Source organism: Ranitomeya variabilis, chromosome 1, assembly GCF_051348905.1.
Source record: "Ranitomeya variabilis isolate aRanVar5 chromosome 1, aRanVar5.hap1, whole genome shotgun sequence".
NCBI classification, from domain to species: domain Eukaryota; kingdom Metazoa; phylum Chordata; class Amphibia; order Anura; family Dendrobatidae; genus Ranitomeya; species Ranitomeya variabilis.
In genome coordinates, this window is record NC_135232.1 from 387563384 (window position 1) to 387578433 (window position 15050).

Consider the following 15050-nt stretch of genomic DNA (forward strand, 5'->3'; position numbering starts at 1 on the left):
AATATGGTTAGGTTTATTCTTGACATTTTAAAGGAAAGCTTTACTGAGCACTTTGTCTAATGATTATCCAGTGCAGAAATAAAAGTACCATATTAAAGTCAAACCTGTATGCAGACACATTAATAGCTAATTTCAAGTACTATTTTAGTGACGTTTCAGCTGAATGATTGGTGTCTATTATTCGGAACACTCATTAATTATTTGGAGAGGACAGCAGCTAGAGAGGTTTTTTGTTTCTGAAGGACCCATTACCACATTATATAAACAGACCATTGATTTTAATAAGTGAAGCTACGGAATAAATTAACACTTAGCGCTGTTTTCCCCAGTAGATTGCAGGTGGTCTCAGGAGCAATGCCCCCCTGTGATCAGCCTACAAACTCTCCTAACAAACCGGTGTTGTCTAAAGCAACCGCTGGTTCCTATTTCAAATAAACATAACTAACTCTGTCCATAAATTCTTGTATTTACTCTGTTTCATGTGTCGCACAACTTTCCAGGTGTCATTCGCCATGTAGGTGATGCTTTGAAAGACCATGCATCCAAGTCAAGAGGCAAGATCTGCACAATTGGCATTGCCCCTTGGGGTATAGTAGAAAACCAAGAGGACCTTATCGGTAAAGATGTAAGTCACTTCTACCACTGTATGTTCAGCGTAATTGTTACTCAACATATAGCTGCATCCTGAAACTTTGCAATTAATGCATCATACATATGTATTTATCCAAATGTAGTTTTTTAATGTGACTATTGTCAATGCCAATAACTTGCAAGAGAGAAAGTTAAAGAATTTCTTTAGTTCATTTTCTTTTGATACCACCCATTAAAAGATAGGACCTGAATTCCTAGCATGTCCAATGTCATTATTAATATATGTGTTGAGGATAGTTTTTCCTTTGCATCTATTTCTGCCATTAATTCAAGCATCTAAAGCACATTTAGTGTAATAATAACCCTTCTGGGACAATACATGTTGTTATAACATGGTGTAGTGAGCTGTACACACAGTCACTATTATTTGGGTTGTTTTCTGTTTCAATAGATTTTTATTATTCTTTTTTTTTTTTTTTTAAAATTTACAACATAAAACCTCAAACGTATGCACATGATATTACATCTTTACTGTTATTAGATACATTTTATCTTAATATGTTTACATGAATGCCTGTTCACATCCAAAAAAGAATCTAGGTCTTTTGAAAATACTAAACACATGGATGACACATGGATGAATAATAATAATAATGGCCCTCTGTTTCTGACCTAAACCTTATAGGGTGGAATTAGGAGGTCAGGGATAGCCATCGCACGAACGGGGGCACCTTTCTCGTATTTCTTAGGGTGCCAACCTCCACATCTAGGTAGGCATCAAGACAGGTGGGTGTCTAGGGGAAGATCACTCATTTCTGCACATCTACTGAGTGTAAACGTGTCAGCACAATATTGTCACTTTGTTGTGGTACTACTAATCTTTATGATATATTAGGATGGGCTTACCTCTATCTATATATTTTTTTAAATTAGAGGTCGTTACTGGCTAGGAACATATCACTCTAGATACACCGGGGAAGTGTTCTCCCTGTTAGTGGTGTGTAGCCCATTTTTTATACGGTGGCAATCCTACCGAGGGGTATTTATATATTGTGTGTTTTTCATTTGATATTAATAAAGTTTATACACTTTTATGGGGTTTTTTTTTGTAAGCCTCATACCTGACACGCTATATTTTTAATGTACAACCCAAGGATAGTTATGAAAACGAATAAATCATAACTATAATCTGAGCCATTTGGCTTCAATTAAGGTGCCCAGCAATTTGAAAATACTGGAAAATATATAGACCCACATTATAAATAAAGGGATACATCTGATGTTTTTTGCATCCCTCTTCCTATAAATACAGCTCGCAGAAAACTGATGGTGGTTGTGGTGATCTATTCCGGTTCTGGTGACATATTCATGTACTGGTGGTTGTTCTAGTGCTGTATTCATATAGTGATGATTCTGGTGATATATTAATAATCAGAATTATCATCAGTACATGAATACAAAGCCAAAATCATCATCCGTACATAAATAGTGCACCAGAGCTCTATATACAGTATGGTCACCACAGCTCCTCATATACTTTGCTGTTTCCCCTTCACAGCCCCTCATTTCATGCCCCCCACACTGCCTCTCATTTCATGCTCCCCCTGTAAAGCCCCTCATTTTGTGCCCCTTGCATAGCCTCTCATTTTATTCCCCCATCTACTAGCTCTTCAGTTTATTTCCCCCATCTGCACAGTCCCTCTTTTTATTGGGGGGCAACTGCACAGCCCCACATTTTATCCCTCTAATCTGCACAACCCATTTATTCCCCCCATCTGTACAGTCCCTCATTTTATTCCCTCATCTACACAGCCCCTCATTTTACCTCCTCTCTGCATGGCCCCTCAGCTTATTTCCCCATCTGCACAACCTTATATTTTATTCCCAAACCTGCACAGCCCTTCCTTTCATCGCCTCTCTGCACAGCTCCTCAGCTTATTTCCTCCATCTGCACAGCCCCTCATTTTATTCCCCCACCTACACAGCCCCTCATTTTATCTCCCCTCTGCACAGCACCTTAGCTGATTTCCCCCATCTGCACAGCCTGTCAGTTTATTCCCCCTCTCTGCACAGCCCGTCAGTTTATTGCCCTCATTTGCACAGCCTCTCATTTTATTCCACCATCTCCACAGCCCCTGAACTTATTCCCCATCTGCACAGCCCCTTATTTTATTTCCCCCCATCAGGAAAGCCCCTAACCTCTTTTTATGCCCCCATGTAAAGTAATATAACAAATATAAAATAAAGAAAAAATATATATATTAAAAAATAATTTTATTGAAAGTAAAAAATAAAATATACAAAAAAAGGAAAAAGCAACAGATAATACTACACCATGTTACAAAGTATATATCCAATGAGGAAACCAGATCCATATAATATAAAAGATACTAGAAAAGTATATACTGAAAAAATATAACCCTCCAAAGTGCAAGACCCAATAGATGAAATTAATGGTAAGCCAAGGACTCCGACCCCAACGTACGTTTCGCCTGAGTGGCTTTTTCAAGAAGACTTCGTTACGTTGGGGTCGGAGTCCTTGAGGGTCACAGATCATCTCCACACTGGTACTAGTATTTTTCCAGAGATTTATGCACTTTTTTGTCTAGGTTAGACTATTTATTATGGATGCATATGCACTTTATTAAGGTAGATGGCTTACCATTAATGTCATCTATTGGGTCTTGCACTTTGGAGGGTTATATTTTTTCAGTATATACTTTTCTAGTATCTTTTATATTATATGGATCTGGTTTCCTCATTGGATATATGGATATATACTTTGTAACATGGTGTAGTATTATCTGTTGCTTTTTCCTTTTTTTGTATATTTTATTTTTTACTTTCAATAACATTATTTTTTAATATATATATTTTTTCCTTTTTGTGATTATTGTTTTATGTTCACTCTTGATATTGGTTTTATAGTTATTGGTGGACATTAATTCACTAGGGTGAATTTTGTTGTGTATTTGAAATATAAAAAAAAGCTTATACTGACCTAATCTCGGCTCATGTCCACTGTCTCCTCTTCTGGGAAGTGCAGCAGTGAACGCTGGATGGCGCGATTACATCACTGCACCGTGCCATCCAACATCCACTGTGTGTGCCTTCCCCAAAAAGGTGTAGGCTGGAAGTGGCCTGTATCTTGCTGGAGAGCCCGGCGAAGCGGGGAAGATTACAGCTCCTCTGCTCCTATCCCTGGCAGCAAGCACACACAGCAACAGAATTTGCATCTGACAGACGTGAATGCAATTGAGAGTAAGGAGTGAGCGATGGCCGGGGTGCAGGACATAGAGAGGGGTGAGCGGTGTCAGTGATTGACACTTCTCCCCTATATGCAGAGGCGTATCTAGGGTTTCTGGCACCCGGGGCAAGAATTCATTTTAGCGCCCCCCCCCCCCGAGACATACGCGATTTGGACACTTGGTCATGTACCGACGAGCCTCTCTCCATAATGCTCTCAATATTCAGTATTCAGTGGAAAACTGAGAGAAGCAGAAGAGAAGCTCGTTGTCACAGGACCATGAATAGGAAAGTCGCATATGAGTGAAGTGTCCATGTGACGACTACTGGAACCTGCAGAGCTGAATCCTGACATCGCAGCTTCTGAATTCTCACAACTAATGCACTGCACACTTTTAGGATTCTCCCTTGCATGTGAGCACAAGCATGTGATTTGTATACTTCTGGCCACATTCCGACTAGATGTGCTCGGCCTCGCTCAGTTTATTTTCATTGAGTGAGGCCACACATGTCTAGTCAGCACGTGACCACATGTATGTAAGTCGCCAGCACGACAGATTCCTGACAGCGTGCAGTGCGCACTGTGAGAATTCAGAAGTCTGTAGTCACATAGAATGACTACAGACTCATTACAAACCTGGAAATCCCCTTTAATGCTCCTAACATAAATAAAAACATGACAATTAGTGAGTATCACAAATAACATTTACATCCAGGTACCTTATAGATGACGTCGTCTCTGGAGCCGATCTCCTTCTTTTCTTCATCTTGTCCAGACCCCATGATGAGCTTTCTCATCCGCAGCCGTCTCTGCTGACTTAAATATATAAGTGTCATTATAATGCTCCTGAGTAAAAAATTGTCCCTCACTATATTGTCTGCACAAAATATGACCCCACACTGTCCCTCTTATGGTACATGCTCTTCACACTGATCTCTCCTTTCCATACCGGGCCCCTCTTCACACTGTCCTCTCATACTTTGTCCCCCTATAGGGCTCAGTATTTATACTGTACTCTCATCACACTCCCTCTCCTTGGTATACTGTCCCCTCCTGGCTGTGCCCTTACACTGTCCCCCATGCTACGAACCCACTACTCTGTTCCTATTCTGTGCCCACTCACTTTTCTCCCCCCATACTGTCTCCTCACACTATTCCTCTCCCTCCTCATACTGTCTCCCCTCACATCCCCCTGTTCACCATACTGTCTCCTCATATATTTACCCCCTCACTTTCTACACTGCCTGCTCACCTGAATCCCCATACTGTGTCTGCACACATCCGATCACCCTCACTCCCCATACTCTGTCCACATACATTTTTCACATCGCTACTCATACTGTGTCCACATACATTCCCCCGTTCGCTCCTCATACTGTCTGCACCCATCCCCCTTACTGTTTCCTCAGATATGCCCCCATTCCCTAGTACTGTTTCCTCATACATGCCCCCAATTCCCTATTACTGTTTCCTCATACATGCCCCTCATTCCCCAGTACTGTTTCCTCATACATGCCCCCATTCTCCTGTACTGTTTCCTCATATATGCCCATTATTTTCCTCTAACCCACCCCATTATTGCTCTCTTCACCACCTCCATCTTTGCCTTCACCACCACCACTATCATTGCTTTCTCCCCTACCACCCCATAATTTCCCATTCCACAACCTCCATCATTTCCTCCTTCCCCAGCACTCCCATCATTGCCCATTCCACCACCTCCATCATTTCCTCCTTTGCCTTTTCCACCACACCCATCATTTTCTCTTCCCCCACCATCCCCATTATTGCCCTTTCCACCACCATCATCATTGTCCTTTCTGCCGCCATCACCATACTTGCCCATTCCACCACCTCCATCATTTTCTCCCCCTCCAATATCATCAGTGTGCTTTCCACCACCACCATCCTTGTCCATTCTACCACCTCCATCATTTCTTCCCCCCCTCATTATTGCCCTTTCCACCACCTCCATGATTTCCTCCTCCCCCACATCATTGCATTCTCCCCCAAAACCATCATTGCCCATTCCACCAACTCCATAATTTCCTCCCCCCACCCCCATCATTGCCCATTCCACATCCATCATTGCCACCTCCATCATTGCACATTCCACCACATCCATCATTTCCTCTTCCCCTTTATCCCAATTATTGCCCTCTCCCCGTCAGCCCCATCATTGCCCACGCTTCTCCTCCCCGTACACACACAAAACCATTTACCTCTCTGCACATTCACCCGCAGCGCTACGCATGCACACACGCACAACACACACACAGCACCTCTCACCTCTATATATACACACACACAACACACATACAGCACCTCTCACCTCTATATATACACACACACAACACACATACAGCACCTCTCACCTCTACATATACACACACAACACAACACACATACAGCACCTCTCCCTCTATATATACACACACAGCACCTCTCACCTCTCTATACAGACACACACAAAAAACCTCTCACCTCTCCACACGCTCTGCCGCAGCATCTCATCGCCTTCCTCTGACACAGCTGGCCGCTGAATGATGACGTCATCCAGCGACGCTGCCTGTGTGAGAGGAAACGCGGGCAGGAAGACAGATCGCTGCAGCTCCGCTGCTATTTTCTCTTGTAGGCAGTGGAGCTGCAGGGATTTCTCCCTCCATGTCGCAACCACCCTGCAGGTTCCCCCCTCCATCTCCGCCGGACCCCGATGCAGCCGCACAGGCTGCACATGTGGTATATCTGCACATGTTGGGAGCCGGCGCACTGCAGCTTCTCTGTGCCGGCTGTCAGCTTGACAGTTGGCACAGAGAACAGCCGACTCTCAATCCGGGGGGCAGCAGAATGCCGCCACCAGGGGAGACATTGTGGACCGCCGAATTAGGCGGCCCGACTGCGCTCCCCTGCCGGCTGCACCTGGGGCACATGCCCTGGCTGCCCCCGCTAGATACTCCACTGCCTATATGCCCATGACCCAGCTTTTACTCTGCTGAATGTCTGCTGCAGCAGGAAGATGTCAGGCGACTGCAGACATTCAGCAATTTGTTTTGTCAAAGAGTGCTTCCCCTCAGGTAGGTAGGAGGTGGCGCCCTAGGCAGTTGCTTACCTTGCCTACCCTCATCCCGGCCATGGAAAACTGTAGTACTATTATTTTTGGAGTGCCCCCAGACGCAGGGCCGTGGGGTACTTGGTACCGGGCCTCTCAGTCTCGGTCCTGGGGTTGTCATGGTGGCTAGACCCGGTCCGTGACCCTGCTAAGGGGCGTCCAATGAAAGGTGTGATGGTGGTGCGTGGTGCAAGTCGTGATGAATAACGAGGACACAGGGTTGCAGTCTCTTTACCTCTTTACTGAAGGCTTCAGGGTCCGCAATCCAGAGCACTGCTAACAGGGCTGGCTGAGACCGGCCGGTCCGAAGGCACATCCAGAGTTCCCTTTGCAGGTGGAAATCAGTGCCTACCTTCTAGCGCCTGTGTGTTGTAGTACCTCCCTGCTGAGCACCACGGGATAGTCCTCACAACTGTTGTGTCTGTGTCTGATGTTCTCTCTTTCTTCGTCCCCCAGATGATATGGCTAGGACGCACCCGTATGACGGGGTAGACCTGGAGTTATTCTGGGACCCTAGAGACGCCCCTCTCCCACAGTTGCCTCCGTGTCTTCGTTAGGTGTAAAAGGGTGAGACAAACAACCTGAAGTTAACTGTCCTGCCGTAGTTCGAAGTAATGCGTAGAGTGTGTTACTTCCTCGGTGCCCCGGCCACCGGCTATGCGCCTCAGTAGGATGTTGCCACGATCTTAAGGCACGACTCCTACTGGTTCTGTTCTCCTTTGTACTGTGATCTCGCTTCTCACTTCTCCACAATACACCTCGCTTTGTGTCCTTTCTAAGAAGCCTGCCGCTATATCACTCAAGCACGGCTCCGTAACGATCTATCCTTTTTGCTAGGCCGCTGTCAGGATCCCACCCCTGACAGGTCCTCTCCCGAGCTCTCCCGGGCTGCTTTCTCCCTAACTTCCTGTCCAACCCCCAGTTTTACCAGAGCGTGAGGAGTGGCCTACTAGATAGAACCACTCCCCCTGGTGGCCGGAGTGTGAAGTGTAGTGTGTGTGTGATACCTGGTCAGGTGAACTCCTTTAGTGCAATCAGATGTAACATCACTCCCCTTAGTGGCAGAGCGACATTACTGCAACGACCAGGATTCTGGGGCGCTGCATTTTTGTCATGTAACAAGATGGAATCACCTCTTCATGAGAATCCATGATACCTTGAGATGGCGTGGGTAAGGCTTTTGTAGATTGTCTAGGGAGTTGCTTTCAGTACATAGTCATTTTATTTCTTTTTTTATTTAATCCTATAGGTGGTTCGGCCATATCAGACAATGTCTAATCCCATGAGCAAATTAACGGTGTTAAACAGTATGCACTCACATTTTATTCTGGCTGACAATGGTACAACTGGCAAGTATGGTGCAGAAGTTAAACTACGGAGGCAACTGGAAAAACATATCTCCCTTCAGAAAATAAATACAAGTAAGTAATTTTGTAAAATATTTTTTTTGCTCAAAAAAGTCATTTAGAAAAATGTCATATTTAAATGTGTATAATTTATTTTATTTATATTATTATTTATATTTATTTCTCGGAGAACCCCTGTAATAAATTCGGTGCAAGTTATTCCTTCATGCCTCTCATTGAGACTCGGGTATTACACCGGTCTTATTGAATTGGGGTCTTAGTAATAGAATGATATACTATTTACATAGCATAGCATACCACCTATTAGTTTGGTGATTGGCACATACTGTATTTAGCTCACCCCCCAGATAAAGCAGATCAACTATGCTATCAGATATGCATTGAGGCTGGCACAGCTTCCTTGTAATTTTTTTGATTTACACAGCCTTGGTTTACAATGGTAAAGTTCACCTATTTGGCCATTTTTGATCCTTGCTGGTTTTAACCCCTTCACTACCTTTGATGAATAGGTAAGTCAAAGGTCGTGTCCCTGCCTTTGATTCGGGGTCTAACTCTAAAGGTACCGTCACATTAAGCGACGCTGCAGCGATATAGACAACGATGCCGATCGCTGCAGCGTCGCTGTTTCAGTGTCAGTGCAGGGAAGCGGACGCCGGGGGACCCGACAGACACCGGAATGTAAATATGTAGTGTTTGGTTTTTTTTACATTTACAATGGTAACCAGGGTAAATATCGGGTTACTAAGCGCGGCCCTGTGCTTAGTAACCCGATGTTTACCCTGGTTACCAGTGAAGACATCGCTGAATCCGCGTCACACACACCGATTCAGCGATGTCAGCGGGTGATCCAGCGACGAAATAAAGTTCTGGACTTCTAGGTCCGACCAACGATATCACAGCAGGATCCTGATCGCTGCTGCGTGTCAAACACAACGATATCACTATCCAGGACGCTGCAACGTCACGGATCGCTATCGTTATCATTAAGTTGTTCAGTGTGAAGGTACCTTAAGCCAGCATCTTCCTCTGCACATAACAGCTGATCTGATCAGCTGTCTTGCGCTTCTATCAGCTGCAGGTGGATCCAAAATCCACCCGCAGCTGTTAGTAATTGACAGCGGCATTCAACATGCACCAGCCGGAAACGGGTTACAATCACATCAGAGCCCCTGTTACGTGATCGCAGGGTGCCAATGGGTTGTCATGACGCGCCGTCAGAGGTGTACATTATTCCACACTCCCACAGGTGTTCCCGTGACATGATCATAGGGTGCTATGTGTAGCATAGGCGATTGGATGATCGCAGCTATAAGTCTCCTAAGGGAACTATTGAAGCAAGTAAAAAGTAGAAAATAAAAGTTTAAAAAAAAACAAAAAAAAAAAAACACAAAAGTGCAAATCACGACACTTTTGTCCTATTGAAAATAAAACAATTAAAAAATACCCATATTTTGTATCACTGCGTTCACAAATATCAGATCTATTAAAATATAAAGTATTTTAATCAGTCAGTAAATGGTGTAAAGAGGAAAAAATCGAAACGCGGAATTGTTTGTTTGGCCTCTGCCACATTGCAGGTAATACAGTGTACACTGTATTGTATTGCAGTGAAATGTAATAACAGGCAATCAAACAATCATGTCTACCCAAAATTACATCAATAAAAACGACAGCTCAGGGTGCAAAAAATAAGCCCTCACTTAGCCCCGGATCACCAAAGATGGAGACGTCTCAGAAAATGCCGAATTTTGTTTTCAGATTTTTTTACATCACTTAAATAAAAACGAACCTACACATGTTTGGTATCTGGATACTAGTTCTGACCCGAGGAATCATATTGCCAGGTCATTTTTATCATTTAGTGAACATGGTAAATAACCCCCCCAAAAAAAATAAATAAAAATTTGCAGAATTGTACTTTTTTTGCAATTTCACCGCAGCTGGAATTTTTCCTGTTTTCCAGTACACTATATGGTAAAATCAATGGTGTCATTCAAAAGAACAACTTGTCCTGCAAATAACCAAACCCTTACATGGTCATATTAATAAAAATAAAAATTAATAAGTTATGGCTCTCGTAAGAAGGGGAGCAAAAAACGAATGTGCAAAAATAGAAAATTGCAATGCTGTGAAGGGGTAAGAAGCATGTGTGCTTTATGGCAGTTCTAGTCTGTGCAACTTTTAATTCTTTAATTCCCATTTTTATTGATACTGATGGTTCAATTGCATATGTTTGTGCCATGTGTCTTCATTCACTTGGCATTTTACTATTTATGAAATTTTTAGATATAAACGGATTATTGTTGCCCACTGCTTTAACTCGTTCATGACATATGCCGTACATGTACTGCACATGTCATGTCTCTCCCTTTGATGTGGGCTCCGGCGCTGAGCTCACATCTTTATAGGCACATGTCAGCCGTGTCACATGACCGCTGGTCGCAGATGGGTTGGCATGACAACCTGGGCTCTGCAGGAGACCCCTGTGGTTGTCATTGCCGGATTGCTGGTTGCCATTGCCCAGCAGTCGGCGTTCATAGCAAGTGAGTATTTCTGCTACACACAGGCGATCTGATCATTGCCTGTGTGAAGCAGAGGTGATTGAATTATTGCAGCTTCCAGTCTCCCATGGAGACTATTGAAGCATGCAAAAAGTAAAAAAAATGTTTTTTAAAAAATAAAAAAAATATAAACCTTTAAATCACCCCCCATTCGCCCCATTCAAAATAAAACAATTAAAAGAAAAAGTACACATATTTGGTATCGCCACGCTCAGAATCGCACAATTTATCAAGATATAAAAATAATTAATCCGATCGGTAAACGGCGCAGGGAAAAAAAGTCAAAACACCAGAATTACTTTTTTTGGTGGCGACAACATTGCATTAAAATGCAGCAACAGGAGATCAAAAGATCGTATCTACACCAAAATGGTATCACTAAAAACATCAGCTCGGCATGGAAAAAATAAGCCCTCACGCAACCCAAGATCACAAGAAATGTAGACTCTATGGGTCTCAGAAAATTATGCAATTTTTTTTTAACAAACTTTGTATTTTTTTCACCACTTAAAGGGAATCTGTCACCTAATTTTGGCCCTATAAGCTTCGGCCACCGCCACTAGGGGCTTATCTACAGCATTCTGTAATGCTGTAGATAAGCCCCAGTTGTAACCTGAAAGATAAGAAAAACAAGTTAGATTATACTCACCCGGGGGGTGGTCTGGTGCGGACCGGTCCGATGTTCGTCGCAGGTCTGGTCCGACGCCTCCCATCTTCATACGATGTGGTCATTCTCCTCGCTTCTGTTGTGGCTCCTGCGCAGGCGTACTGATTTGCCCTATTGAGGGCAGCATAAAGTACTGCAGTGCGCAGGCGCCGGGTTCTCTCTGACCTTTCCCGGCGCCTGCGCACTGCAGTACTTTGCTCTGCCCTCAACAGGGCAGAGAATTAAGCCTGCGCAGGAGCCGAGACAGCAGCAAAGAAGAGGAAGACATTGTATGAAGATGGGAGGCGCCGGACCCGGACCTGCGACGAACATCGGAATGGTCCGCACCAGACCACCCCCCGGGTGAGTATAATCTAACTTGTTTTTCTTATCTTTCAGGTTACATCAGGGGCTTATCTACAGCATTACAGAATGCTGTAGATAAGCCCCTGATGGCGATGGCCACAGTTTATAGGCCCAAAATTAGGTGACAGATTCCCTTTAAGTAAAAAAGAACCTAGACATGTTTGGTATCTACAAACTTGTAACGACCTGGAGAATCATAATGTCAGGTCACTTTTAGCATTTGGTGAACATAGTAAAAAAAATCCAAAAAACAGTTGTGGAATTGCACTTTTTTTTGCAATTTCACCACAGTTTTTTTTCCCGTTTTCCAGTACATGCTATGGTAAAATCAATGGTGTCATTCAAAAGTACAACTCGTCCTGCAAAAAACAAGCCTCACATGGCCATATTGACGGAAAAATAAAAAAAGTTATGGCTCTGGGAAGAAGGGGAGCGAAAAACAGAAACGTAAAAATGAAAAAGGGCTGCAACGTGCAGGGGTTAATTCATAGGGTGTTGATTTTCTGCCATATTTGTACTTATATAATGAAACAAGAAATACATTATATTTATTTTGTAATTATAATTCATATTTGGGCTATATCTTAGCTAATGCAGCGTCATAACAAAGACTAATGTAGCTAGCAGGACTAGCTGCAGTTTTTTGTGGGCCCTGTATGAAAAAGTCTCAGTGGTCACCTTTAACACATACCATGATTCATGATGCACATATATGACAGAGAAATATAGCTATAATACAATGCCAAAGATTTCACTTCTTACATTATATGAGTGATATCTCTTGTAAAATGTACAATAGCTTAGAAATTGCCAAGATCACCCCCATCCTCAAAAAGCCCTCCCTCGACCCATCCTCTGTGTCTAGCTATCGCCCGATATCTCTTCTCGCTCACGCCTCCAAATTACTGGAACAACACGTCATCTTGAACTGTCCTCCCACTTCTCCTCCTTCTCCCTCTTTTACCGGTTACAATCTGGCTTCCAACCCCATCACTCAACTGCAACTGCCCTAACTAAAGTCACCAATGACCTACTAACTGCCAAGAGCAAGCGACACTACTCTGTCCTCCTTCTGCTAGACCTGTCTTCTGCCTTTGACACTGTGGACCACTCCCTTCTGCTATAGATCCTCTCGTCTCTTGGCATCACAGACTTGGCCCTATCCTGGATCTTGTCATATCTGACAGCCCAAACATTCAGTGTCTCCCTCACCCACACCACCTCCTCACTTCGCCCCTTGTCTGTCGGTGTTCCTCAAGGCCCAGACCTAGGGCCCCTGCTCTTCTCCATCTACACCTTCAGCCTGGGACAGCTCATAGAATCCCACGGTATGCAGTACCATCTCTATGCCGATGACACGCAGATCTACCTATCCGGACCTGACCTCACCTCCTTACTTACCAAAATCCCACACTGTCTGTCTGCTATCTCGGCCTTCTTTTCTGCTCGCTTTCTAAAACTGAACATGGACAAAACAGAATTCATCATCTTTCCCCCATCTCACTCTACCCCTCCACCAGACCTATCCATCAATGTTAACGGCTGCTCACTTTCCCCAGTCCCACACGCCCGGTGCCTCGGGGTGATCATTTTTTCTGCCCTCTCTTTCAAGCCACACATCCAAGCCCTTGCCTCCTCCTGCAGTCTCAAACTCAAAAATATTTCCCGGATCCGCACATTCCTTGACCGCGACACCACAAAAACACTAGTGCATGCCCTTATCATCTCCTGCCTTGACTACTGCAACCTTCTACTCTCTGGCCTCCCCTTTAGCACTCTGGCACCACTCCAATCCATCCTACACTCTGCTGCCCGACTAATCTACCTGTCTCCCCAGCCTCTCCTCTATGCCAAGCCCTTCACTGGCTTCCTATCGCCCAGAGACTCCAGTTCAAAACCCTTAAAATGACATACAAACCCATCCACAACCTGTGTCCTCCATACATCTGTGACATGGTCTCCTGGTACTTACCTACACGCAACCTCCGATCCTCTCAAGTTCTCCTTCTCTACTCCGCTCTCATCTCTTCTTCCCATAACCGCATCCAAGACTTCTCCCTTGCTTTCCCTATACTCTGGAACTCTCTACCCCAACTCATCAGACTCTCGCCTACCATAGAAACCTTCAAAAAGAACCTGAAGACTCACCTCATCCGACAAGACTACAGCCTGCAGTGATCCTCAACCTACTGAACCGCCGCACAACAAGCTCTATCCTCTCCTAGTGTATCCTCACCAATCCAATGCAGACTGTGAGGCCTCATGGGCAAGGTCCTCCCTCCTTATGTACCTGTGTGCCTTGTTTTTTGCTCATGTTTAATGTATTTGTCTATATTTGCCCCCTTTTCACATGTAAAGCGCCATGGAATAAATGGCGCTATAAAAATATATAATAATAATAAAATTGCAAATCCTTGCCACACACAGTGCGCGACCTGGGGGGATTCAATAGTCTGTAGTCACATAGAGTGTAGTCCTACATACAGTATTATGAACAATACATAGTCCTCCATACAGCATTATGGACACCACATAGTCCACCATACACAATTCTACAAAAAACATGGAGCTATAGTCCAAAAAAGTAATAATTCAACAAATTTATTAAATAATGAGGCATAACATATATCACAGAAAATGTGGACAGTAGCAGTCACAAAAACAGCAAAGGCTCAGGTGTAGAGGACATAATCACATATTGAAGACAGGGTCAGGGGTAGCTGTACAGCATACATACAGACGTATAAGTTGCTCTAATGCAGATTAAATATAGCAATCATAGCCCAATGTTATAATATTAACATGGCCTATTTAAACCAAAGTAATCCATTGCACACATGCCAGTATCAAAATACTTGGGGCTCATACCCTCAATATAGCCACATGTGGAGTGAAGCAATCAAGTATAGGTTAGGCTATGGAAGTCAGTACCCTAAATATATCAAGCCAGCTTACCCATGTAAATGCCTGTGTGATATGATGTCTTGGGCAGCTCAGGTGCGCCTTTCGCGTGGGCTTCCTCTACACCTGAGACTTTGCTGTTTTTGTGACTTGTACTGTCCACATCTTCTGTGATATATTTTATGCCTCATTATTTAATAAATTTGTTGAATTATTACTTTTTTGGACTATAGCTCCGTGTTTTTTGTAGGATTGAGTATAT

General features: G+C 43.8%; 1 protein-coding gene across 7 annotated transcripts in view; it reads left to right on the forward strand.

Moving 5' to 3' along the window:
• Positions 1-15050, forward strand: part of TRPM3 (transient receptor potential cation channel subfamily M member 3) — a 1089849-nt gene that overhangs the window by 731153 nt on the left and 343646 nt on the right. For all 7 annotated transcript variants that reach the window (XM_077249054.1, XM_077249055.1, XM_077249056.1 and 4 more), the window contains exons 5-6: positions 501-625; positions 8197-8368. In XM_077249054.1, coding sequence (XP_077105169.1) covers positions 501-625; positions 8197-8368 — 297 coding nt within the window. The remainder of the gene's footprint in view (positions 1-500; positions 626-8196; positions 8369-15050) is intronic.